Source organism: Panulirus ornatus, chromosome 12 (genome assembly GCF_036320965.1).
Source record: "Panulirus ornatus isolate Po-2019 chromosome 12, ASM3632096v1, whole genome shotgun sequence".
In the NCBI taxonomy this organism is placed as follows: Eukaryota; Metazoa; Arthropoda; class Malacostraca; order Decapoda; family Palinuridae; genus Panulirus; species Panulirus ornatus.
In genome coordinates, this window is record NC_092235.1 from 35,389,929 (window position 1) to 35,416,801 (window position 26,873).

A 26,873-nucleotide genomic window follows, 5' to 3' on the forward strand; every position below is an offset into this window, starting at 1 on the left:
ACGTAAGAGCTGATCTGTTGTTTGAACACGTAAGTGCTAATCTGATGTTTGAGCACGTAAGAGCTGAACTGATGTTTGAACACGTAAGAGCTGAACTGTTGTTTGAACACGTAAGAGTTGATCTGATGTTTGGACTCGTAAGAGCTGATCTGTTGTTTGAGCACGTAAGAGCTGATCTGTTGTTTGAACACGTAAGAGTTGATCTGTTGTTTGAGCACGTAAGAGTTGATCTGTTGTTTGAACACGTAACAGCTGATTTGATGTTTGAGCACGTAAGAGCTGATCTGATGTTTGAACACGTAAGAGCTGATCTGTTGTTTGAACACGTTGTTGCATGGGTGTTGACGGACTCCAGTGTTACCTGAAGGGACACAGGCCAGCCTCATCACACTGCTCACTAGTGTGTGTCGTAGTGTGTTATAAGACTATAATCCAGACTACTACAGATGTACGTACATATTTTTTATAATAGATCTACCAAGACCGTCTGATTTTCAGTTGAGTACCACAAACGAAGAGCCGATCTCCTACCTACCAAATCAACCATTACACCACTACACACAATGATTGTACGTCACCCTCTACACTAAATTAGTGTATTTCAACCACTACAACAAGTCAGCGTACGTCAACCACTACACCAAGTTAGTGTACATCAACCACTACATCAAGTCTTTGTACGTCAACCACTACACCAAGTCAGTGTACATCAACTACACCAAGTGAGTGTACATCAACACGATAACAAATCAGTGTACGTCAACCAACACACCAAGTCAGTATACGTCAAGGCTACACCAAGTCAGCGTACGTCAACCACAACACCAAGTTAGTATACGTCAATCACCACAGCAGGTCAGTGTACGTCAACAATACACCAAGTAAGTGTACGTCAAACACTACACCATGTCAGTGTACCTCAACCACTACACCAGTTCTGTGCATGTCAACCACTACACCCATTCAAATTACGTCAATTACTACATCAAGTCAATGCAAGTCAACCACTACACCAAATTAGTGTACGTCAGCCACTACGCAAAGTCAATATACGTCAACCACTACACCAAGTCATCGTACGTCTACACTACACCACGTTAGTGTACGTCAACACTACTTCAAGTCAGTGTACGTCAACAACTACACCAAGATACTGTATGACAACCACTACAACTAGCCAGTGTACGTCAACACTACAAGAAGTCAGTGTATGTCAACCATTACATCAAGTCATAGTCAGTGTACATCAATAACTACACTAAGCCACTGTACGTCAACCACTAAAAAATTCAGTGTAAGTCAACTACTACACCAAGTCGGTGCATGTAAACCACTGGCATAGGTCAGTATACGTCAACCACTGCGCCAATCTAATGTACTTAAGCCAATACATAAATTCTTTGTACGTCAACCACCACAACGAGTCAGTGTATATCAACCAGTAGACCAAGTCAGTGTAAGGCAGCACAACACCAAGACAGTGATGTCAGCATTACACCAAGTAACTGTACGTCAACCACTACACCATGTCAGTGTACGTCAAGACTGCACCATGTCAGTCTACGTCAACCACTGCACTGGGCCATGTACGTCAACCAATACAAAAGTCAGTGTAAGTCAACTACTACACCAATTCAGTGTATGTCAATTACTTAAACAAGTCAGTGTACGTCAACTACTACACAAAATTGATGTACATCTTCGTATGTCAACCACTACACCAAGTCAGTGTATATCATCCACTACACCAAGTTAGCGTGCGTCAACACTATAGGAAGTCAGTATATGTCAACACTACACCAAGTTAATATTCGTCAACCACTCCTCCACGTCAGTATACGTCAACCACCACACCACGTCAATGTATATCAGCCACTACAGGAGGTCAGTGAAATCAAACCACTACACCAAGTTTATGTACCTCAACCACTACAAGAAGTCTTTGTAAGTCAGCCACTACATCAGGTCATTATACGTCAGCGACTACACCAAGTTAATGTTCATCAACCACTACACTAAGTCTTTGTATGTCATCCACTACACTAAGACACTGTAGGTCAGCACTAAACCACGTCAGTGTATGTCAACACTACACCACGTCAGTGTACGTCAACCACGACACCGAGATGATGTATGTCAAATACTACACCAAGACAGTGTACGTCAACCACTACACCAAGTCAGTGTACGTCAAACACTACATGAAGTCAGTGTACGTCAACCACTACAAGTCGGTGTACGTTAACCACAAAACCAAATCATTGTACCTCAACCACTACACCACGTCTGTGTATGTTAACCACTACACCAAGTCTGTGTATGTTAACCACTACACTAATCAGGTGTATGACGATCACTACACAATGTTATATACATCAACCACGACAAAAAGTCAATGTACGTCAACCACTACACCAAGTTAGTGTACGACAGCCACTACACCAAATCAGTGTATGTCAACCACGAAAACAGTTCAATTTACGTCAACCAGTAAACCAAGTCAGTGTACGTCAACCACTAGACCAAGTTAGTGTACAACAACCACTACACTAAGTCAGCATTTGTCAACAACTACACCAAGTTAGTGTACAACAACCAGTACATTAAGTAAGTGTTTGTCAACCACTACACCAAGTCTGTGTATGTTAACCACTACACTAATTAGGTGTATGACAATCACTACACAATGTTAATGAACACCAACCACTACATAAAAGTCAATGTACGTCAACCACCAAGTTAGTATATGTCAACCACGACATCAGTTCAATGTACGTCAACCAGTACACCAAGTCAGCGTATGTCAGCCACTACACCAAGTCAGTGTACGACAACTGCTATACCAATCAGTGTATTTCAACCACTGCACCAAATCAGTATACATCACCCACTACACTAAATTAATGTATATCAACCACAACACCAAGTTAGTGTACCTCAACCCCTACGGCTAGGCAGTGTAAGTCAACCTCAACACCAAGTCACAGGGTGTCAACCACTACACCAAGTTAGTATACATCAAACATTACACTGTCAAGTATATGAACCACTACAACAAATCAGTGCATGTCAACCACTACACAAAGTCACTGTATGTCAGCCACTAAACCAAGTTAGTGTACGTCAACCATTACACCAAGACGGGGTAAGCCAAACACTACGCGAAGTCGGTGTACGTCAGCCACTACACCAAGTCAGAGTACGTCAACCACTACACCGAGGAGTGTACGCCAACCAATACACTAAGTCATTGTTCGTCAACCACAATACCATGTAACTGTACGTCAACACTACACCAAGGTAATGTACATCAACCACTATACCAAGTAAGTGCACACCAACCACTAGAGCAACTTATTGTATGTCAACAAGTACACCAAGTAAGTGTATGTCAACCAACCACTACATCGAGTGATTTTACGTTACCCACTACACTAAGTTAGTGCATGTCAACCACTACAACAATTCAGTGTACGTCAACCACTACACCAAGCCAGTGTATATCAACCACTGCGAAAAGACTGTAGTAAACCATTACACCAAGTTATTGTACGTCAACCACTACACCAAGATATTGCGCATCAAACACTAAACCTACTCTTTGTAGGTCATCCACTACACCAAGTCAGTGTAGGCAACACTAAACCAAGCCGGTGTACTTCTATACTACACGTCACTGTACGTCAACCATTACAACAAGTCCGTGTACGTTAACACTAAACCAAGTAACTGTACTTCAACGTTACACCAAGTAAGTGTACGTCAACCCCTACACTAAGTTAGTGTACGTCAATCAATACACCAAGTTGATGTAAATAAAAAATACACCAAGTCTTTGTTCGCTTACCACTACACCAGGTCAGTTTTGTCAACCACTAAACTAAGTCAGTGTAGGCAACACTAACCAAGTCAGTGTACGTTAACACTATATCAAGTCATTATACGTCAACCACTACACCAAGGCAGTGTGCGGCAACACTACACCAGGTCAGTGTACGTCAACACTGCACCAAGTAGTGTACGTCAACCCCTACACCAAATCAGTGTACGTCAACCACTACACCAAGTCAGTGTACGTCAACACTGCACCAAGTAGTGTACGTCAACCCCTACACCAAATCAGTGTACGTCAATCACTACACCAAGTCAGTGCACGTTAACCACTACAGCAATTTAGTGTACGTTATCACTACACCAAGTCTCTGTTCGTCAACCAGAGAGCCAAATCAGTGTATGTCAACACTACACCAAGTCAGTGTGCGTCAACCACTACACCAAATTAGTGTATGTCAACCACTACACATACCCAATTTACATCAACCACTTCACCAATTCAGCGTACTTCAACCACTACACCAAGTCAGTTTACATCAACATTACACTGCACCAAGTGTACGTCATCTACTACACAAAGTCAGTGTACCTCAACGTTACATCAATTTAGTGTACGTCAACCATACACCAAGTCAGTGTACGTCAACACTACAGCAATTCAGTATACATCAACACTACACCAAGTCAGTGTACGTGAACACTAAAGGAAATCAGTTTACGCCAACCACTACACCACGTTAGCGTATGTCAACCAACTACACATATCCAATTTACATCAACCACTACACCACGTTAGTGTACTTCAACCACTACACCAAGTCAGTTTACATCAACACTACACCACACCAAGTGTACGTCAACTACTACACAAAGTCAATGTACCTCAACGTTACACCAATTCAGTGTACGTCAACCACTACACCAAGTCAGTGTACGTCGACCACTGAACCAAGTCAGTGTAAGTCACCCACTACACCAAGTCAGTTACATCAACCACCGCACCAAGTCAGTTTACCTCACCACTACACCAAGTCAGTGTATGACAACCACAACCTCAATTCAGCTTACGTCAACCACTACACCAAGTCAATATACGTCAACCACTGCACCAAGTAAGTGTATGTCAACTAAGACACAAATGCAGTGTAGGAAAGCCACTACACCAATTCAATGTACGTCAACCACTACACCAAGTTAATGTACGTCAACACTACACCAAGTTATTGTACGTCAACACAACACCAAGTAAGTTTACGTCAATCACTACATCAAATCAAAGTACTTCAACCACCAAACCAAGTCATTGTACGTCAACACTACCCCAAGTCTTTGTACTTCAACCACTACACGAAGTCAGTGTAACTCAACCACTACACCAAGTCAGTGCATGTCAACCACTACATCAATTCAGTGTACGTCGATCACTGCACAAAGTCAATGTACGTCAACCACTACAACAAGTTAGGGTACATCAACCACCACACAAAGTCTGTGTATGTCAGCCATTACACCAATTCTATGCACGTCAACCACTTCATCAAGTTAGTGTACGTCAACCGCTAAACCAGGTCACTGTGCGTCACACATTAAAGCAAGTCAGTGTACATCAACACTACACCAAGTTAAAGTACATCAAATAATACATTAATACAGTGTACGTTAACAACTACACACAGTCTGTGTACGTCAGTCACTACACCAAGTCAGTGTACGTCAACCACTACACCCAATCAGCTTGCGTCACTCACCACATTAAGTTAGTGTACGTCTACTACTACAACAACTTGATGTATATCAACCACTACACGAAGTCTTTGTGCGTTAACCACTCCACCGAGTCACTGTATATCAACCAGTAGGTCAACCACTACACAGAGCCAGGGTACATCAACCACTACACCAAGTCACTGTACGTAAGATTACACTAAGTCAGTGTACGTCAACCACTACATCAAGTTAAAGGACATCAACCAATACGCCAACACAGTGTATGTTAACAACTCCACAAAGTCAGTGTACGTCGTTCACTTCACCAAGTCATTGTAGGTCAACCACTACACCGAGCCAGCGTACATCAACCACTACACCAAGTCAGTGTACGTCAACCACTACACCCAATCAGCTTGCGTCACTCACCACATTAAGTTAGTGTACGTCTACTACTACAACAACTTGATGTATATCAACCACTACACGAAGTCTTTGTGCGTTAACCACTCCACCGAGTCACTGTATATCAACCAGTACATCAAGTCGGTGCACGTCAAGACTACACCAAGGTGTATGACAACTACTGCACCAAGTCAGTGTACGTCAACCACCTCACAAAGTCAGTGTACGTCAACACTACACCAAATCATTGTACTTCCACCATTACACCAAGTCAATGTTCCTCAACCACTTCACCAAATAGGTGTATGTAAACCACTACATCAGTTCGGTGTACGTCAACCACTACACCAAGTCGATGTACGTTAACCATTACACTAAGTGTACTTCAGCCACTACACCAAGTCACTGTATATCACCCACGACACCATTCCAGTGTGCGTCATCCACTACACCAAGTCAGTGTACGTAAAACCACTACACCAAGTAGGTGTATGCCAACCACTACATCAATTCAGTGTACGTCAACCACTACACCAAGTAAATGTGTTTAAACAACACCAGGTCAGTGTATGTCACCACTACACCGAGTCAGTGTACGTCAACCACTACCCCAAGTTAATGTACATCTACCACTACACCAAGTCTTTGTACGTAACTCACTACACCAGGTTAGCGTACGTCAGCCAGCACACCAAGACAGTGTATGTCAACCACTACACAAAGTCAGGGTACGTCAACTACTACACCGAGCCAGTTTGCGTCAACCACTACACCAAGACAGTGTACGTCAACCACTACACCACATTGGTTTATGCCAACCATCACACCATGTCAATGTACGTAAACCACTACACCAAGTCAGTGTATATCAGCCACTACACTAAGTCATTGTACGCCAACCACTACACCAAATCAGTGTACGTCAACCACTACACCAAGTCAGTGTAAGTCAACACAACATCAATTTAGTGAAGTCATCACTACACCAAGTCATTGTACGTCAGTCATTGCACCAAGTCATTCTACGTCAACCACTACACGAGGTCAGTGTAAATCAACTCTACACAAGTCAATGTACGTCAACCACTACGCTAAGTCAGTGTACCTCAGCCACTACACCAAGTAGGTGTATGTCAACCACTACATCAATTCAGTGTACGTCAACCACTACACCAAGGTAGTGTACGTCAACCACAACACCAAGTCAATGTATGTCAACCATTACACCATGTCAGTGTACGTCAACCACTACACGAACTCAGTCTATGTCAACACTACACCAAATCAGTGTACTTCAACAACTACACCAAGTCATTGTACACCCAACCACTTCTCCAAGTACGTGTATGTCAATAAATACATCAGTTCAGTGTACGTCAAGTACTACACCAAGTCAAAGTACGTCAACCACTACACCAAGTCAGTGTATGTCAACCACGACACCAAGTCGGTGTGCCACATGTACTACACCAGGTCAATTTACGTCAACCACTACACTAAGTTAGTTCACGTCAACCACTGCACCATTTCAGTGTACGTCAACCACTATACTAAGTCAGTGTGCGTAAACACTACACCAGGTCACTCTATGTCCACGCTACACCCACGTCAAAAACTACACTAATTTAGCGTACATCAGCACTACACCAAGTCTGTGTACGTCAATCACCACACCAAATCAGTGTGCGCGTCAACACTACACCAAATCAGTGTACGTCAACCGCTACACCAACTGAATGTACATCATCACTACAGCAAGTCATTGTAAGTCAACAACTACACCAAGTCAGTGTATGTTAACCACTACACCAAGTCAGTGTAAGTCAACCATTACACCAAGTCAGTGTACTTCAACCACTACACCGAACCACTCAACGTCAACCACTACACCGAGTTAGTGTACGTCAACCACATCACCAAGTCAGTGTATGTCAACCACTACTTCATGTAAATGTACGTCATCCACTACCCCAAGTCTTTTTGCGTCAACCACTACAGCAATTCAGTGTAGGTCAGCACTACACCAAGTCTGTGTACGTCAATCCCCACAGCAAGTCAGTGTGCGTCAACACTACACCAAGTCAGTGTACGTCAACCACTAAACCAAGTCAGTGTACATCATCACTACAACAAGTCATTGAAAGTCAACCACTACACCAAGTCAGTGTATGCTAACCACTACACCAAGTCAGTGTACGTCAACCACTACACCAAGTCAATGTACTTCAACCACTACACCGAACCATTCAACGTCAACTACTACATCAAGTTAGTGTACGTCAACCACATCACTAAGTCAGTGTATGTCAACCACTACTTCATGTAAGTATACGTCAACCACTACACCAAGTTAATGTATATCAAACACTACACCAAGTCTTTGTATATCAACCACTAACCAACTCAGTGCATGTCAACCACTACATCAAGTCAGTATACGTCAACACGACACCAAGTCAGTGACGTTAACACTACACCAAGTCAGTGTGCGTCAACCACTACACTAAATCAGTGTACGACAACCACTGCACCACGTCAATGTATGTCAACTACTACAGGAAGTCACTGCACGTCAACAGCCACACCAATTTAATGTACAAAAACCACTGCGACAAGTCTTTCTACGTCAACCACTTCACCAACTCACCACATGTCAACCAATATAGCGAGTGAGTGAACGTCAACCACCACACCAAGTCTTTTTACGTCAACCACTGTACCAAGTCAGTGTATGTCAACCACTTCACCAAGTCAGAGTACGTCAACACTACACCAAATCAGTGTACGTCAACACTACACCAAGTCAGTCTACGTCAGTACTAAAGCAAGTCAGTCAACGTCAACAACTACATCACTCAGTGTGCGTCAACACTACACCAAGTCAGGGTATGGCAACCACTACACCAGATCAGTGTATTTCAACCACTACACCAAGCCAATTTACGTCAACCAATACATCAAGTCAGTCTACCTTAACCACTACACCAAGTCATTGAACGTCAACACTACACCGTCAGCGTACGTCAACCACTACATCAAGTCAGTGTACGTCAAAACTCCACCAGTTCAGTGTACGTCAACCACTACACCAAGTCAGTTTACGATAACCACCACACAAAATAAGTGTACGTCAACACTACACCAAATCAGTATGCATCAACCATTACACCAAGTCAGTGTACCTCATCCACTACACCAAGTCAGTGTATGTAAACACTACACCAAATCAGTGTACGTCAACCACTACATCGTCAGTTTACGTCAACCACTACACCATGTCAGTGTATGTCAACCATTACATCAATTCAGTGTACGTCAACCATTACGTTAAGTCAATGTAAGTCCACCACTTCACCAAATTAGTGTACGTCAGCCACTACACCAACTAAGTGTACGTCAACCATGACACAAATTCATTGTACGTCAGCCACTACACCAAGTCAATGTACGTCAACCAATACACCAGGTTAGTGTAAGATAATCACTACACCAAGTCAGTGTACGTCAACAATTACACCAAGTCATTAAATGTCAACCACTGCACCACGTTAGTGTAAGTCAATCACTACAAAAAGTCTGCGTACGTCAACCACAACACTAAGAGAACTTATATATCACCCACTACACCAAGTCTTTGTACGTCAACCACTACACCAAGTCTTTGTACGTCAACCACTACACCAAGTCTTTGTACATCAACCACAACACCAAGTCTTTGTACGTCAACCACTAAATCAAGTGAATGTATGTCAACCTCTTCGCCAAGTAAGTGTACGTCAACCACTACATCAAGTTAATGTACATCAACCACTACACTAAGTCATTTTACGTCAACCGCTACACCAAATCAGTGTATGTCAACCACAACATCAAGTCAGAGTATGTCAACACTACACCAAGTCAGTGTAAGTCAACACTACACCAAGTTATTGTACGTCAACCACGATGCCAAGTCAGAGGACGTCAACACTACACCAAGGCAGTGTACGTCAACACTCCGCCAAGTCAGTGTACATCAACCACTTAAGCAAGTTAGTGTATGTCACCCACTACAACAAGTCAATTTACTTCATCCACTAAACCAAGTCAGTGTATGTCAACCACTACGCCAAGTCAGTGTACGTCAACACTACACCATGTCAGTTTACGTCACACTACGCCATATCAGCGTACATCAACCACCAAACCAGGTCATTGTACGTCAACACTACCCCAAGTCAGTGTGCTTCAACCTCTACACCAAATCAGTGTACCTCAACCACTGCACCAAGTCAGTGTATGTCAAGCACTACATCAGTTCCGTGTACGTCAGTCACTACATCAAGTGGTTGCCGTACTACGTACGGCAACCACTACCACAAGTTAGTGTACGTCACCCACTTCACTAAGTCAGTGTATATCGACCACGACACCAATTCACTGTACGTCAGCCACTACACCAGATCAATGTACGTAAAGTAATACAGCAAGTTAGTCTACGTGAACCACTGCACCAAGTCAGTGTATGTCAACCACTACACCAACTTAATGTATATCAACCACTAAATAAAGTATTTGTACGTCAACCACTACACTAAGTCAGTGTAGTCAACCACAACACTAAGTCACTGTGCGTCAACACTACACCAATCTAGTGTACGTCAACCACTCCACCAAGTAACAATAAGTCAACCACTGCACCACGTCAGTGTATTTGAACCACTACAGGAAGTCAGTGTATGTCTACCACTACAACAAGTCAGTGTACGTCAGCCACTACACAAAGTCAGTGTACGTCAACCACTACACCGAGCCATTGTACGTCAGTTAGATTTAATGAAAAAGTCATATAAGATCAAATATTGTTTGCATTTAATGACGTCACTTATCTTTTTTTCCAGTGGCTGTCGAGTGAGGTGTAACCCTGGTTACCACACATCCAGACACCAGCGCGTGACGATGTTGCGATGTGACCACAACACAGGTCAAATGAAACTGGGTAGTCAAGCATGGGACAAGTCACACCCCATCTGCTTCCGTACGTTGACCTTCATCATGAGCACTTCCTTCACTGAGGATATCCTTGCTTCACCACTTGTCTGTAGTGTCTCCCCCTACCATCCTGGTCATAGTTAATGCCTCCCTACCATCCTGGTCATAGTTAATGCCTCCCTACCATCCTGGTCATAGTTAATGCCTCGCTACCATCCTGGTCATAGTTAATGCCTCGCTACCATCCTGGTCATAGTTAATGCCTCCCTACCATCCTGGTCATAGTTAATGCCTCGCTACCATCCTGGTCATAGTTAATGCCTCCCTACCATCCTGGTCATAGTTAATGCCTCGCTACCATCCTGGTCATAGTTAATGCCTCGCTACCATCCTGGTCATAGTTAATGCCTCCCTACCATCCTGGTCATAGTTAATGCCTCGCTACCATCCTAGTCATAGTTAATGCCTCCCTACCATCCTGGTCATAGTTAATGCCTCGCTACCATCCTGGTCATAGTTAATGCCTCGCTACCATCCTGGTCATAGTTAATGCCTCGCTACCATCCTGGTCATAGTTAATGCCTCGCTACCATCCTGGTCATAGTTGATGCCTCGCTACCATCCTGGTCATAGTTAATGCCTCCCTACCATCCTGGTCATAGTTAATGCCTCGCTACCATCCTAGTCATAGTTAATGCCTCCCTACCATCCTGGTCATAGTTAATGCCTCGCTACCATCCTGGTCATAGTTAATGCCTCGCTACCATCCTGGTCATAGTTAATGCCTCGCTACCATCCTGGTCATAGTTAATGCCTCGCTACCATCCTGGTCATAGTTAATGCCTCGCTACCATCCTGGTCATAGTTAATGCCTCGCTACCATCCTGGTCATAGTTAATGCCTCGCTACCATCCTGGTCATAGTTAATGCCTCGCTACCATCCTGGTCATAGTTAATGCCTCGCTACCATCCTGGTCATAGTTAATGCCTCCCTACCATCCTGGTCATAGTTAATGCCTCGCTACCATCCTGGTCATAGTTAATGCCTCCCTACCATCCTGGTCATAGTTAATGCCTCCCTACCATCCTGGTCATAGTTAATGCCTCGCTACCATCCTGGTCATAGTTAATGCCTCGCTACCATCCTGGTCATAGTTAATGCCTCGCTACCATCCTGGTCATAGTTAATGCCTCGCTACCATCCTGGTCATAGTTAATGCCTCCCTACCATCCTGGTCATAGTTAATGCCTCCCTACCATCCTGGTCATAGTTAATGCCTCCCTACCATCCTGGTCATAGTTAATGCCTCGCTACCATCCTGGTCATAGTTAATGCCTCCCTACCATCCTGGTCATAGTTAATGCCTCCCTACCATCCTGGTCATAGTTAATGCCTCGCTACCATCCTGGTCATAGTTAATGCCTCCCTACCATCCTGGTCATAGTTAATGCCTCCCTACCATCCTGGTCATAGTTAATGCCTCGCTACCATCCTGGTCATAGTTAATGCCTCCCTACCATCCTGGTCATAGTTAATGCCTCGCTACCATCCTGGTCATAGTTAATGCCTCCCTACCATCCTGGTCATAGTTAATGCCTCGCTACCATCCTGGTCATAGTTAATGCCTCGCTACCATCCTGGTCATAGTTAATGCCTCCCTACCATCCTGGTCATAGTTAATGCCTCGCTACCATCCTGGTCATAGTTAATGCCTCGCTACCATCCTGGTCATAGTTAATGCCTCCCTACCATCCTGGTCATAGTTAATGCCTCGCTACCATCCTGGTCATAGTTAATGCCTCGCTACCATCCTGGTCATAGTTAATGCCTCGCTACCATCCTGGTCATAGTTAATGCCTCGCTACCATCCTGGTCATAGTTAATGCCTCGCTACCATCCTGGTCATAGTTAATGCCTCGCTACCATCCTGGTCATAGTTAATGCCTCGCTACCATCCTGGTCATAGTTAATGCCTCGCTACCATCCTGGTCATAGTTAATGCCTCGCTACCATCCTGGTCATAGTTAATGCCTCGCTACCATCCTGGTCATAGTTAATGCCTCGCTACCATCCTGGTCATAGTTAATGCCTCCCTACCATCCTGGTCATAGTTAATGCCTCGCTACCATCCTGGTCATAGTTAATGCCTCGCTACCATCCTGGTCATAGTTAATGCCTCGCTACCATCCTGGTCATAGTTAATGCCTCGCTACCATCCTGGTCATAGTTAATGCCTCGCTACCATCCTGGTCATAGTTAATGCCTCGCTACCATCCTGGTCATAGTTAATGCCTCCTACCATCCTGGTCATAGTTAATGCCTCGCTACCATCCTGGTCATAGTTAATGCCTCGCTACCATCCTGGTCATAGTTAATGCCTCGCTACCATCCTGGTCATAGTTAATGCCTCGCTACCATCCTGGTCATAGTTAATGCCTCGCTACCATCCTGGTCATAGTTAATGCCTCCCTACCATCCTGGTCATAGTTAATGCCTCGCTACCATCCTGGTCATAGTTAATGCCTCGCTACCATCCTGGTCATAGTTAATGCCTCGCTACCATCCTGGTCATAGTTAATGCCTCGCTACCATCCTGGTCATAGTTAATGCCTCCCTACCATCCTGGTCATAGTTAATGCCTCGCTACCATCCTGGTCATAGTTAATGCCTCCCTACCATCCTGGTCATAGTTAATGCCTCGCTACCATCCTGGTCATAGTTAATGCCTCGCTACCATCCTGGTCATAGTTAATGCCTCGCTACCATCCTGGTCATAGTTAATGCCTCGCTACCATCCTGGTCATAGTTAATGCCTCCCTACCATCCTGGTCATAGTTAATGCCTCGCTACCATCCTGGTCATAGTTAATGCCTCGCTACCATCCTGGTCATAGTTAATGCCTCGCTACCATCCTGGTCATAGTTAATGCCTCGCTACCATCCTGGTCATAGTTAATGCCTCCCTACCATCCTGGTCATAGTTAATGCCTCGCTACCATCCTGGTCATAGTTAATGCCTCCCTACCATCCTGGTCATAGTTAATGCCTCGCTACCATCCTGGTCATAGTTAATGCCTCGCTACCATCCTGGTCATAGTTAATGCCTCCCTACCATCCTGGTCATAGTTAATGCCTCCCTACCATCCTGGTCATAGTTAATGCCTCCCTACCATCCTGGTCATAGTTAATGCCTCCCTACCATCCTGGTCATAGTTAATGCCTCCGCTACCATCCTGGTCATAGTTAATGCCTCGCTACCATCCTGGTCATAGTTAATGCCTCCCTACCATCCTGGTCATAGTTAATGCCTCCCTACCATCCTGGTCATAGTTAATGCCTCGCTACCATCCTGGTCATAGTTAATGCCTCCTACCATCCTGGTCATAGTTAATGCCTCGCTACCATCCTGGTCATAGTTAATGCCTCCCTACCATCCTGGTCATAGTTAATGCCTCGCTACCATCCTGGTCATAGTTAATGCCTCGCTACCATCCTGGTCATAGTTAATGCCTCGCTACCATCCTGGTCATAGTTAATGCCTCGCTACCATCCTGGTCATAGTTAATGCCTCGCTACCATCCTGGTCATAGTTAATGCCTCGCTACCATCCTAGTCATAGTTAATGCCTCGCTACCATCCTGGTCATAGTTAATGCCTCCCTACCATCCTGGTCATAGTTAATGCCTCGCTACCATCCTGGTCATAGTTAATGCCTCCCTACCATCCTGGTCATAGTTAATGCCTCGCTACCATCCTGGTCATAGTTAATGCCTCGCTACCATCCTGGTCATAGTTAATGCCTCGCTACCATCCTGGTCATAGTTAATGCCTCGCTACCATCCTGGTCATAGTTAATGCCTCCCTACCATCCTGGTCATAGTTAATGCCTCGCTACCATCCTGGTCATAGTTAATGCCTCGCTACCATCCTGGTCATAGTTAATGCCTCGCTACCATCCTGGTCATAGTTAATGCCTCCCTACCATCCTGGTCATAGTTAATGCCTCGCTACCATCCTGGTCATAGTTAATGCCTCCCTACCATCCTGGTCATAAGTGTCGTATGTCATCCTAGCTTGTGTCGTTCTACCATCTTGAATAGTGACTCAGAGAGGAAGGAGAATGAGTAGTGTGGTGTGTGGCAGGGACACGTGTGTGTGTGCGGCAGGGACACGTGTGTGTGTGCGGCAGGGACACGTGTGTGTGTGCGGCAGGGACACGTGTGTGTGTGCGGCAGGGACACGTGTGTGTGTGTGGCAGGGACACGTGTGTGTGTGTGCGGCAGGGACACGTGTGTGCGTGCGGCAGGGACACGTGTGTGCGTGCGGCAGGGACACGTGTGTGTGTGTGTGTGTGCGGCAGGGACACGTGTGTGTGTGTGTGCGGCAGGGACACGTGTGTGTGGGTGTGCGGCAGGGACACGTGTGTGTGTGCGGCAGGGACACGTGTGTGTGTGCGGCAGGGACACGTGTGTGTGTGTGCGGCAGGGACACGTGTGTGCGTGCGGCAGGGACACGTGTGTGTGTGTGGCAGGGACACGTGTGTGTGTGCGGCAGGGACACGTGTGTGCGTGCGGCAGGGACACGTGTGTGTGTGCGGCAGGGACACGTGTGTGTGTGCGGCAGGGACACGTGTGTGTGTGCGGCAGGGACACGTGTGTGTGTGTGGCAGGGACACGTGTGGTGTGCGGCAGGGACACGTGTGTGGTGTGCGGCAGGGACACGTGTGTGTGTGCGGCAGGGACACGTGTGTGTGTGCGTGCGGCAGGGACACGTGTGTGCGTGCGGCAGGGACACGTGTGTGTGTGCGGCAGGGACACGTGTGTGTGTGCGGCAGGGACACGTGTGTGTGTGCGGCAGATACACGTGTGTGTGTGTGGCAGGGACACGTGTGTGTGTGCGGCAGGGACACGTGTGTGTGTGTGCGGCAGATACACGTGTGTGTGTGCGGCAGGGACACGTGTGTGTGTGCGGCAGGGACACGTGTGTGTGTGTGGCAGGGACACGTGTGTGTGAAGTCAACATGGTTGTGGAATGTGTGATGGATGTGTTGGTGAGGGAGGTAATTATAAAGGTCACGTGCACAATGTATTACCAGGACGAGGTAAGGTGGGCCAAGGAAGTGAGTCAGATGTTACTTGTTGATTAAACAACAAGGTCGGGAGAGCAGCGTGACAATCTACTGCTACTACAGCTACTGACTGAGAGTAGATGTGAACTGTATTAAGAGAGTAGATGTGAACTGTATTAAGAGAGTAGATGTGAACTGTATTAAGAGAGTAGATGTGAACTGTATTAAGAGAGTAGATGTGGACTGTATTAAGAGAGTAGATGTGAACTGTATTAAGAGAGTAGATGTGAACTGTATTAAGAGAGTAGATGTGAACTGTATTAAGAGAGTAGATGTGAACTGTATTAAGAGAGTAGATGTGAACTGTATTAAGCGAGTAGATGTGAACTGTATTAAGCGAGTAGATGTGAACTGTATTAAGAGAGTAGATGTGAACTGTATTAAGAGAGTAGATGTGAACTGTATTAAGAGAGTAGATGTGAACTGTATTAAGAGAGTAGATGTGAACTGTATTAAGAGAGTAGATGTGAACTGTATTAAGAGAGTAGATGTGAACTGTATTAAGCGAGTAGATGTGAACAATATAAAGGTAATTATGTTAAACAGGACAGAGAGACAGGTTAGCTGGGAGTGCCAGTTTAAATGGAAGTAATATGAGGGAGGCGGAGAGTTTTACGTACCCAAGAGTAGATATGGCAGCTAATGGAACAATGGAAGCGGAAATGAGTCACAGGGTGGGTAGGGAGAAAAAGTTCTGGTGGCATTGAGGAATGGGTGGAGAAAGAGGCCGTTGTCTGGAAAAACGAAAATGGATATGTTGCAAGGTCTAGTAGTCCCACCGATGTTGCATGGATGCGAGGCATAGACTATATATGTATATGAAGCTGTACGGAGGAGGGTGGATGTGATGGAAATGAAATGTTTGAGGTCAATATGTGGTGTGCGGTGGTGTGATCGAATAAGTAATGAAACAGTAAGAGAATGAGTGAGAACACGTTGACAAAGAGGATATATGTGTTCGAAGATCTGTGGGGCTGGTTGAAGTTAGGAGGTTATGGTTTCGTTGCGTTCAAGGTAACAGCTAGAGAATAGATGTGAGCGAATTCAGCCCTTCTTTGCTTCTGGCGCTACTTTGGTAATAAGGGGCAAGTGGTTATCAAATAAGATATATGGAGAGAATGAGTACGGAAAGATTGACAAAGAGGATGCATGAATAAGAGGTGGAGGAAATAAGGAGAAGCGGGAGACCAATCTGGAGGTGGAAGGATGGAGTGAAAACGATTTTGAACGACGGGGCCTGAACATGCAGGAGGGTGAGAGGTGTGCAAGGAATAGAGTGAATTGGAACCATGTGGTATACCGGGGTCGACGTGCTGTCAATGGACTGAACCAGGGCATGTGAAGCGTCTGGGGTAAACCATGGAAAGGTCTGTGGGGCCTGGATGTGGATAGGTAGCTGTGTTTCGGTGCATTATGACATGACAGCTAGAGACTAAGTGTGAACGTCAGAAGGAAGTCACGCAGGGAGTGCTCATCCTCCTCGAAGGATCACATTGGGGTGTCTAAATGTGTGTGGATATAACAAAGATGAAAAAAGAGAATTAGGTAGTATGTTTAAGGAAAGGAACCTGGATGTTTTGGCTCTAAGTGAAATGAAGCTCAAGGGTAAAGGGGAAGAGTGGTTTGGGAATGTCTTGGGAGTAAAGTCAGAGGTTGGTGAGAGGACAAGAGCTAAGGAAGGAGTAGCTTTACTCCTGAAGCTGGAGTTCTGGGAGTATGTGATAGAGTGTAAGAAAGTAAACTCTAGATTTACATACGTAAATCTGAAAGTGGATGGAAAGTGATGGGTGATTTTTGGTGCCTATGCACCAGGTCATGAGAAGAAAGATCATGAGAGGCAAATGTTTTTGAAGCAGCTGAGTGAGTGCGTTAACAGCTTTGATACACGAGACCAGGTCATAGTGACGGGGGATTTAAATCAAATGGTGAGTAATGTGGCAGTTGAGGGTACAATTAGTGTACATGGGGTGTTCAGTGTTGTAAATAAAAATGGTGAAGAACTTGTGGATGTCTGTGCTGAAAAAGACTAGTGATTGGGAATACCTGGTATAAAAAGAGATATACATCGTATACGTATGCGAATAGGAGAGATAGTCAAAGCATACTATTTGATTAAGTGTTAATTGATATGCGCGTGAAAGAGAAACTTTTGGATATTAATGTGCTGAGAGGAGCAGCTGGAGGGATGTCTGATCACTATCTTGTGGAGGCGAAGATGAAGATTTGTGGAGGTTTCCAGAAAAGGAGAATGTTGGGGAGAAGAGAGTGGTGAGAGGAAGTGAGCTTGGAAAGGAGACATGTGTGAGGAAGTATCAGGAAGGACTGAGTGCAGAATGGCAAAAGGTGAGAGCAAATGACGTGAGGGGAGTGGGGGAGAAATAGGAAGCAGAGATGACTTGCGCAAAAGATGCATGTGGCAGGAAAAAGCTAGGAGGTGGGCAGATTAGAAAGGGTAGCGAGTGGTGGGATGAAGTAAGGTTGCTTGTGAGAGAAAAGAGAGGCGCTTGGACAATACTTGCAAGAAAATAGTGCAAATGACTGAGAGATGTATAAAAGAAAGCGGCAGGAGGTCAAGAGGTGAAAAAGAGGGAAAATTAGGGGAGAGAGACTAAAAAGATGCTTTGGAAGGAGGTAAATAACGTGCGTAAAACAAGAGAACAAATGGGAACATCGGTGAAAGGGGCAAATGGGAAGGTAATAACAGGTATTGATGAAGTGAGGAGATGGAGTGAGTATTTTGAAAGTTTGTGGAATGTGGCAGATATAGGGTATTTAAGTCGGGGTAGTGTGCAAAGTGACAGGTTCAGGAAGAATGGTTTGGTAAACAAAGAAGACGTAGTGAAAGCTTTACAGAAGATGAAAGGAGGCAAGGCAACAGGTTTCGAAGGTATTCCAGTGGAATTTATTAAAAAAGGGGGTGACTGTGTTCTTGATTGGTTGGTAAGGATATTTAATGTATGTATGAATTATAGTGGAATGCCTAGGGATTAGAGGAATGCATGCATAGTGCCATTGTACAAAGGCAAAGGGGATAAGAGTGAGTGCTCAAATTACAGAGGTATAAGTTTGTTGAGTATTCCTGGTAAATTATATAGGAGGGTATTGATTGAGAGGGTGAAGGCATGTACAGAGCATCAGATTGGGGAAGAGCAGTGTGGTTTCAGAAGTGGTAGAGGATGTGTGGATCAGGTGTTTGCTTTGAAGAATGTATGTGAGAAATACTTAGAAAAGCAAATGGATTTGTATGTAGCATTTATGGATCTGGAGAAGGCATATGATAGAGTGGATAGAGATGCTCTGTGGAAGGTATTAAGAATATATGGTGTGGGAGGCAAGTTGTTAGAAGCAGTGAAAAGTTTTTATCGAGGATGTAAGGCATGTGTACGTGTAGGAAGAGAGGAAAGTGATTGGTTCTCAGTGAATGTAGGTTTGCGGCAGGGGTGTGTGATGTCTCCATGGTTGTTTAATTTGTTTATGGATGGGGTTCTTAGGGAGGTGAATGCAAGAGTTTTGGAAAGAGGGGCAAGTATGAAGTCTGTTGTGGATGAGAGAGCTTGGGAAGTGAGTCAGTTGTTGTTCGCTGATGATACAGCGCTGGTGGCTGATTCATGTGAGAAACTGCAGAAGCTGGTGACTGAGTTTGGTAAAGTGTGTGAAACAAGAGAGTTAAGAGTAAATGTGAGTAAGAGCAAGGTTATTAGGTAGTGTAGGGTTGAGGGTCAAGTCAATTGGGAGGTAAGTTTGAATGGAGAAAAACTGGAGGAAGTGAAGTGTTTTATATATCTGGGAGTGGATCTGGTAGGGGATGGAACCATGGAAGCGGAAGTGAATCATAGGGTGGGGGAGGGGGCGAAAATCCTGGAAGCCTTGAAGAATGTGTGGAAGTCGAGAACATTATCTCGGAAAGCAAAAATGGGTATGTTGGAAGGAATAGTGGTTCCAACAATGTTGTATGGTTGCGAGGCGTGGGCTATGGATAGAGTTGTGCGAAGGAGGGTGGATGTGCTGGAAATGAGATGTTTGAGGACAGTGTGTGGTGTGAGGTGGTTTGATCGAGTAAGTAATGTAAGGGTAAGAGAGATGTGTGGAAATAAAAAGAGCGTGGTTGAGAGAGCAGAAGAGGGTGTTTTGAAATGGTTTGGGCACATGGAGAGAATGAGTGAGGAAAGATTGACCAAGAGGATATATGTGTCGGAGGTGGAGGGAACGAGAAGTGGGAGACCAAATTGGAAGTGGAAAGATGGAGTGAAAAAGATTTTGAGTGATCGGGGCCTGAACATGCAGGAGGGTGAAAGGCGGGCAAGAAATAGAGTGAATTGGATCGATGTGGTATACCGGTGTTGACGTGCTGTCAGTGGATTGAATCTGGGCATGTGAAGCGTCTGGGGTAAACCATGGAATGTTGTGTGGGGCCTGGATGTGGAAAGGGAGCTGTGGTTTCGGGCATTATTGCATGACAGCTAGAGAATGAGTGTAAACGAATGGGGCCTTTGTTGTCTTTTCCTAGCGCTACCTCGCACACATGAGAGGGGAAGGGGATGGTATTCCATGTGGGGCGAGGTGGCGATGGGAATGAATAAAGGCAGACAGTGTGAATTGTGTGCATGGGTATATATGTATGTGCCTGTGTGTGTATATATATGTGTACATTGAGATGTATAGGTATGTATATTTGCGTGTGTGGACGTGTATGTATATACATGTGTATGGGTGTGGGTTGGGCCATTTCTTTCATCTGTTTCCTTGCGCTACCTCGCAAACGCGAGAGATGGCGACAAAGCAAAATATAAAATATATATATATATATATATATATATATATATATATATATATATATATATATATATATATATATATATATATATATTTAAATATATATAAATATATATATATATATATATATATATATATATATATATATATATATATATATATATATATATATATATATATATATATATATATATATATATATATATATATAGAAAGGGTAGTGAGTGGTGGGATGAAGAAGTAAGATTATTAGTGAAAGAGAAGAGAGAGGCATGTGGACGATTTTTGCAGGGAAAAAATGCAATTGAGTGGGAGATGTATAAAAGAAAGAGACAGGAGGTCAAGAGAAAGGTGCAAGAGGTGAAAAAGAGGGCAAATGAGAGTTGGGGTGAGAGAGTATCATTAAATTTTAGGGAGAATAAAAAGATGTTCTGGAAAGAGGTAAATAAAGTGCGTAAGACAAGGGAGCAAATGGGAACTTCAGTGAAGGGCGCAAATGGGGAGGTAATAACAAGTAGTGGTGATGTGAGAAAGAGATGGAGTGAGTATTTTGAAGGTTTGTTGAATGTGTTTGATGATAGAGTGGTAGATATAGGGTGTTTTGGTCGAGGTGGTGTGCAAAGTGAGAGAGTTGCGGAAGATGAAAGCCGGCAAGGCAGCAGGTTTGGATGGTATTGCAGTGGAATTTATTAAAAAAGGGGATGACTGTATTATTGACTGGTTGTTAAGGTTATTTAATGTATGTATGACTCATGGTGAGGTGCCTGAGGATTGGCGGAATGCGTGCATAGTGCTATTGTACAAAGGCAAAGGGGTTAAGAGTGAGTGCTGAAATTTCAGAGGTATAAGTTTGTTGAGTATTCCTGGTAAATTATATGGGAGGGTATTGATTGAGAGGGTGAAGGCATGTACAGAGAATCAGATTGGGGAAGAGCAGTGTGGTTTCAGAAGTGGTAGAGGATGTGTGGATCAGGTGTTTGCTTTGAAGAATGTATGTGAGAAATACTTAGAAAAGCAAATGAATTCGTATGTAGCATTTATGGATCTGGAGAAGGCATATGATAGAGTTGATAGAGATGCTCTGTGGAAGGTATTAAGAATATATGGTGTGGGAGGCAAGTTGTTAGAAGCAGTGAAAAGTTTTTATCGAGGATGTAAGGCATGTGTACGTGTAGGAAGAGAGGAAAGTGATTGGTTCTCAGTGAATGTAGGTTTGCGGCAGGGATGTGTGATGTCTCCATGGTTGTTTAATTTGTTTATGGATGGGGTTGTTAGGGAGGTAAATGCAAGAGTTTTGGAAAGAGGGGCAAGTATGAAGTCTGTTGTGGATGAGAGAGCTTGGGAAGTAAGTCAGTTGTTGTTCGCTGATGATACAGCGCTGGTGGCGGATTCATGTGAGAAACTGCAGAAGCTGGTGACTGAGATTGGTAAAGTGTGTGAAAGAAGAAAGTTAAGAGTAAATGTGAATAAGAGCAAGGTTGTTAGGTACAGTAGGGTTGAGGCTCAAGTCAATTGGGAGGTAAGTTTGAATGAAGAAAAACTGGAGGAAGTAAAGTGTTTTAGATATTTGGGAGTGGATCTAGCAGCGGATGGAACCATGGAAGCGGAAGTGGATCATAGGGTGGGGGAGAGGGCGAAAATCCTGGGAGCCTTAAAGAATGTGTGGAAGTCGAGAACATTATCTCGGAAAGCAAAAATGGGTATGTTGGAAGGAATAGTGGTTCCAACAATTTTGTATGGTTGCGAGGCGTGGGCTATGGATAGAGTTGTGCGAAGGGAGGGTGGATGTGCTAGAAATGAGATGTTTGAGGACAATGTGTGGTGTGAGGTGGTTTGATCGAGTAAGTAACGTAAGGGTAAGAGAGATGTGTGGAAATAAACAGAGCGTGGTTGAGAGAGCAGAAGAGGGTGTTTTGAAATGGTTTGGTCACATGGAGATAATGAGTGAGGAAAGATTGACCAAGAGGATATATGTGTCGGAGGTGGAGGGAACGAGGAGAAGTGGGAGACCAAATTGGTGGAAAGATGGAGTGAAAAAGACTTTGTGTGATCGGGGCCTGAACATGCAGGAGGGTGAAAGGAGGGCAAGGAATAGAGTGAATTGGATCGATGTGGTATATATATATATATATATATATATATATATATATATATATATATATATATATATATATATATATATATTTTTTTTTTTTTTTTTTTTTTTTCATACGATTCGCCATTTCCCGCACTTGCGAGGTAGCGCTAAGAACAGAGGACTGGGCCTTAGAGGGAAAATCCTCACCTGGCCCCCTTCTCTGTTCCTTCTTTTGGAAAATTAAAAAAAAAAACGAGAGGGGAGGATTTCCAGCCACCCGCTCCCTTCCCATTTAGTCGCCTTCTACGACACGCAGGGAATACGTGGGAAGTATTCTTTCTCCCCTATCCCCAGGGATATATATATATATATATATATATATATATATATATATATATATATATATATATATATATATATATATATATATATATATATATATATATATATTTGTATATATATATTTATATTTATTATACTTTGTCGCTGTCTCCCGCGTTTGCGAGGTAGCGCAAGGAAACAGACGAAAGAAATGGCCCAACCCCCCCCCATACACCTGTATATACATACGTCCACACACGCAAATATACATACCTACACAGCTTTCCATGGTTTACCCCAGACGCTTCACATGCCTTGATTCAATCCACTGACAGCACGTCAACCCCGGTATACCACATCGCTCCAATTCACTCTATTCCTTGCCCTCCTTTCACCCTCCTGCATGTTCAGGCCCCGATCACACAAAATCTTTTTCACTCCATCTTTCCACCTCCAATTTGGTCCCCCTCTTCTCCTCGTTCCCTCCACCTCCGACACATATATCCTCTTGGTCAATCTTTCCTCACTCATTCTCTCCATGTGCCCAAACCACTTCAAAACACCCTCTTCTGCTCTCTCAACCACGCTATTTTTATTTCCACACATCTCTCTTACCCTTACGTTACTCACTCGATCAAACCACCTCACACCACACATTGTCCTCAAACATCTCATTTCCAGCACATCCATCCTCCTGCGCACAACTCTATCCATAGCCCACGCCTCGCAACCATACAACATTGTTGGAACCACTATTCCTTCAAACATACCCATTTTTGCTTTCCGAGATAATGTTCTCGCCTTCCACACATTCTTCAAGGCCCCCAGAATTTTCGCCCCCTCCCCCACCCTATGATCCACTTCCGCTTCCATGGTTCCATCCGCTGCCAGATCCACTCCCAGATATCTAAAACATTTGCGCCCTTCACTGAAGTTCCCATTTGCTCCCTTGTCTTACGCACTTTATTTACCTCCTTCCAGAACATCTTTTTATTCTCCCTAAAATTCAATGATACTCTCTCACCCCAACTCTCATTTGCCCTTTTTTTCACCTCTTGTACCTTTCTCTTGACCTCCTGTCTCTTTCTTTTATACATCTCCCAGTCATTTGCATTTTTTCCCTGCAAAAATCGTCCAAATGCCTCTCTCTTCTCTTTCACTAATACTCTTACTTCTTCATCCCACCACTCACTACCCTTTCTAATCAACCCACCTCCCACTCTTCTCATATATATATATATATATATATATATATATATATATATATATATATATATATATATATATATATATATATATATATATATATATATATATATATATATATATATATATATATATATATATATATATATATATATATATATATATATATATATATCATTTATTTATTATACTTTGTCATTGTCTCCTGCGTTAACGAGGTAGCGCAAGGAAATAAACGAAAGAATGGTCCATGTGTACATACATGTGTATGTATATACACATGTATATACATACACGTCCACACACGCACATACAAATACTTATACGTTTCAACGTATACATATATATACACAAACAGACATATGCATATATACACAGGTAAATAGTTCATACTTGCTGCCACACATAAAGTGACACCCTCCTCCCCCAACAAGCGTGCGAGGTAGAGCTAGGAAAAGACAACAAAGGCCACATTCTTTCACACTCAGTCTCTAGCTGTCACGTATAATGCACCGAAACCACAGCTCCCTTTCCACATCCAGGTCCCACAAAACTTTCCATGGTTTACCCCAGACGCTTCACATGCCTGGTTCAATCCATTGACAGCACGTCCACCCCGGTATACCACATCGTTCCAATTCACTCTATTGTTTGCACGCCTTTCACCCTCCCGCATGTTCAGGTAACGATCGCTCAAAATCTTTTTCACTCCATCCTTCCACCTCCAATTTGGTCTCCCACTTCTCCTAGTTCCCTCCACCTCTGACACATATATCCTCTTTGTCAATCTTTCCTCACTCATTCTCTCCATGTGCCCAAACCGTTTCAATACACCCTCTTCTGCTTTCTCAACCACACTCTTTTTATCACCACACATCTCTCTCACCCTTTCATTTCTTACTCGACCACACCACCTCACACCACATATTGTCCTCAAACATCTCATTTCCAACACATCCACCCTCCTCCGCACAACCCTATCTATTGCCCAGGCCTCACAACCATATAACATATACCTACTCATTTTTGCGCTCCGAGATAACGTTCTTGCCTTCCACACATTCTCCAAAGCTCTCAGAACCTTCGTCCCCTCCCCCACCCTGTGACTCACTTCCGCTTCCATGGTTCCATCCGCTACCAAATCCAATCCCAGATATCTAAAACACTTCACTTTCTCCAGTTTTTCTTCATTGAAACTCACCTCCTAATTTACTTGTCCCTCAATCCTACTGTACCTAATAACCTTGCTCTTATTCACATTTACTCTCACCTTTCTTCTTTCACACACTTTACCAAACTCAGTCACCAGCTCCTGCAGTTTCTCATCCGAATCAGCCACCAGCGGTCTACCATCTGACTCACTTCCCAAGCCCTCTCATCTACAACAGACTGCATACTTGCCTCTCTCTCCAAAACTCTTGCATTCACCTCCCTAACAACCCCATCCATAAACAAATTAAACAACCATGGAGACATCACGCATCCTTGCCGCAAACCGACATTCACTGAGAACCAATCACTTTCCTCTCTTCCTACTCGTACACATACCTTACATCCTCGATAAAAACTTTTCACTGCTTCTGGCAACTTACCTCCCTCACCATATACCCTTAATACCTTCCACAGAGCATCTCTATCAACTCTATCATATACCTTCTCCAGATCCATAACTGCTACATACAAATCCATCCGTTTTTCTAAGTATTTCTCAAATAGAGTCTTCAAAGCAAACGCCAGGAAATGGAGATGGTGAAGAGCTTGTAGATTTGTGCGCTGAAAACGGACTGGTGATTGGGAATACCTGGATTAATAAGAGATATACAGAAGTATACGTATGTAAGTAGGAGAGATGGCCAGAGAGCGTTATTAGATTACGTGTTAATTGATAGGCGCGTGAAAGAGAAACTTTTGGATGTTAATGTGCTGAGAGGTGCAACTGGAGGGATGTCTGATCATTATCTTGTGGAGGCGAAGGTGAAGATTTGTAGATATTTTCAGAAAAGAAGAGAGAATGTTGGAGTGAAGAGAGTGGTTAGAGTGAGTGAGCTTGGAAAGGAGACTTGTGTGAGAAAGTACCAGGAGAGACTGAGTACAGAATGGAAAAAGGTGAGAACAAAGGAGGTAAGGCGAGTGGGGGGAGGAATGGGATGTATTTAGGGAAGCAGTGATGGCTTGCGCAAAAGATGCTTGTGGCATGAGAAAGGTGGGAGGTGAGAAGATCAGAAAGGGTAGTGAGTGGTGGGATGAAGAAGTAAGATTGTTAGTGAAGAGAAGAGAGAGGCATTTGGACGATTATTGCAGGGGAACAGTGCAAATGTCTGGGAGATGTATAAAAGGAGTAGGCAGGTGGTCAAAACAAAGTTGCAAGAGGTGAAAAAGAGGGCAAATGAGAGTTTGGGTGAGAGAGTATCATTAGATATTAGGGAGCATAAAAAGATGTTTGGGAAGGAG

At 43.9% G+C, this 26,873-nt stretch overlaps 1 protein-coding gene across 1 annotated transcript in view; it reads left to right on the forward strand.

Annotated features, from left to right (window-relative positions):
• Positions 1-26,873, forward strand: part of LOC139751734 (uncharacterized) — a 208,014-nt gene that overhangs the window by 87,653 nt on the left and 93,488 nt on the right. The window contains exon 4 of the mRNA XM_071667287.1: positions 10,827-10,963. Within this exon, the coding sequence (XP_071523388.1) occupies positions 10,827-10,963 (137 nt within the window). The remainder of the gene's footprint in view (positions 1-10,826; positions 10,964-26,873) is intronic.